Raw genomic sequence first — 2,107 nt, 5'->3', positions numbered from 1 at the left:
GAGAGAGAGAGAGAGAGAGAGAGAGAGAGAGAGAGAGAGAGAGAGAGAGAGGGGGTGGGGGAGAAAGAGAGAGACAGAGAAAAGAGGAAGATAGAGAAAGAGAAAAAGAAAAGAGAGACAGGTAGACAGATAGACAGAGAGAAAGAGAATGGGTAAAGGAGATTGCAAAAGATATCTACCTGGCGATGCACACAAAAAATGTACAACTTTTTTTAAAATATCTCACTCCAAATTTGCTCTAGAATTTGGAACAGTCATAATTCATTCAAAGGGAGAAACTTGTTTTCGAAAACAGAAATGGTTTTCATTGTTAAAAAAACCTATAAACACAAAATGCACCAATTCAAAAGACTTTGTAGTTTAAAGAAAATCATGAAATTATTGGTTTAGGTTGTTTTTTTTTACTTCTTTTTCTTTTTGAACTCTAAGCTTTCCATTCCTGTAACATTTAAATAATAATATTTTCTCTTTTCTGTTACAGAGCTTTCTTTTTTTAAAATTCAATTCTGGAAATCTGAGAACTAGTGCTCTATATTTCCTCCTATAAATTCATCACATTTTAACGCGTTGTTCGTTATGTTCAGCGGTGGCCAAACACAAAGATCCACCTGACCGTGAGTACTCAAAGCTACCCACACTGTACACCTTACAATATGGAGTAGCTTCTAGAAACAGTGGGGTTGCGGATGAGGTTGCCCAGATATTCATTCGTGAAGTTAACATATTATTTTTATCCTGAAATGTGAATATGGGCTTTGCCAAGGAATCAAAAGTGATATAGGGATGTTCACGCTTTTCAAGACGATCGAGGAATGATGAACACATTGCCATCCTCTGAGTCATGTCACGAACAGGAAAATAGTAAAGTCGTAGAAGAAATTCTGTCTTGAAAATGCGGGGGTTGAGATGTAGGAAAGTCCAAACTGCAGATATCATCTACGGACAGACATCTCATAGGGCTCATCTTCCAATAATGCCCCCTGGTGATGTTTAAAGGGATGCAAGCGATGTCTGTGTGATCTGCAGTGGTTGTTTTGTCTGGGATTTTTTTTCTCATTCTCTACAGGTCCTAACCGGACATCAAAAAAGGCACTGAAGGCCCTTTAACATTGTTATCTTTGTTGTTGTTCGTCCTTCGCATATGAAGATGACCATGACTTCACAAATTGGTCTGTTGACGGTTACTGTGAGTGCGGAGATGGCTGAATAGTCCTATCTGGGCTCGAAAGGTTCGCCCACATTGTGGGCACGGGTAGTCTGCTGTTGGACTCTTGGTGAAGGCAGGTCTAGACTTGCGCACGTTGTGTTTTTGTTTGGCCTCGGCGATGCGCTTGGCTTCTGCTGCTTTGGCTCCCTTCGTTAGCTTGCAGCGCCACGAGGGACGATCTTGAGCCAACATTTCCCACGAGTCGTTCAGGATTCCAAGTTCCTTGAGGGAGATTTTGAGGCAGTCCTTGAAACGTTTTTTCTGCCCCCCCCCCCCCCCCTGCCATGGAGCAGCTCTCTATACATCAGCTGTTTGAGCAACCTGCTGTCCGCCATTCTGATCACGTGGCTGGCCCATCTGGCTCGCGTTTGGTGGAGGATGGTGCAGATGCTGGGGGTTCCGGCTCGCTCTAAAACAGCAGTGTCTGGGGCTTTGTCCTGCCATCGGATCCGGAGGATTTTACGAAGACAGCTCAGGTGCGTAACGCTACAAAAATGAGGACATATCTAGATATGGGTTGTCCATATTTTATGTTCTATGTAGAACAAAACTGTTTTGTGGAATTATCGAAAATGAATATCAGACAAATTCCTTTTCACTTCCAAAATGTTGTGTACAAATTTCAAACGCAAAACTTCTATGTGGAGAAAAACATTAACAAAAGCTGGTGTAGATTTGTTTTTCGTTGGATTTTTTTTACTCTGCATGTTTAAAAAGGTCTTTCTAACTTTTTGTTCTACTTTTCTATAGACGCGCCCCAACTTTCTGCCAAACCATCCTCCAAATTTCTTTAAGAAAATCAAATGTAAAAGTCCATTTCCAATAAGACCTCATGTCTTTTTATCTGTAAGTTGTTGTTTTTTAAGCAATGAAAAAAGATTACCCTACGGCTATCCGTGC

At 41.2% G+C, this 2,107-nt stretch overlaps 2 protein-coding genes across 2 annotated transcripts in view; both read right to left on the bottom strand.

Moving 5' to 3' along the window:
* The window catches only part of LOC101845440, a 53,848-nt gene that overhangs the window by 21,099 nt on the left and 30,642 nt on the right, over positions 1 to 2,107 (bottom strand). The gene's annotated exons all lie outside the window — the stretch shown is intronic.
* LOC118478942 lies at positions 451 to 1,477 on the bottom strand (the record flags this gene model as incomplete). The annotated part of the gene is given in 1 exon segment (XM_035973468.1): positions 451 to 1,477. A coding segment is annotated over 1 exon segment (318 nt), but the record flags the coding sequence as incomplete, so codon positions are not given.

The sequence above is a fragment of the Aplysia californica genome, unplaced genomic scaffold (assembly GCF_000002075.1).
Source record: "Aplysia californica isolate F4 #8 unplaced genomic scaffold, AplCal3.0 scaffold01260, whole genome shotgun sequence".
In the NCBI taxonomy this organism is placed as follows: domain Eukaryota; kingdom Metazoa; phylum Mollusca; class Gastropoda; order Aplysiida; family Aplysiidae; genus Aplysia; species Aplysia californica.
Note: the sequence above shows the minus strand (reverse complement) of the source record. Positions and strands in the feature narration are given on the sequence as shown.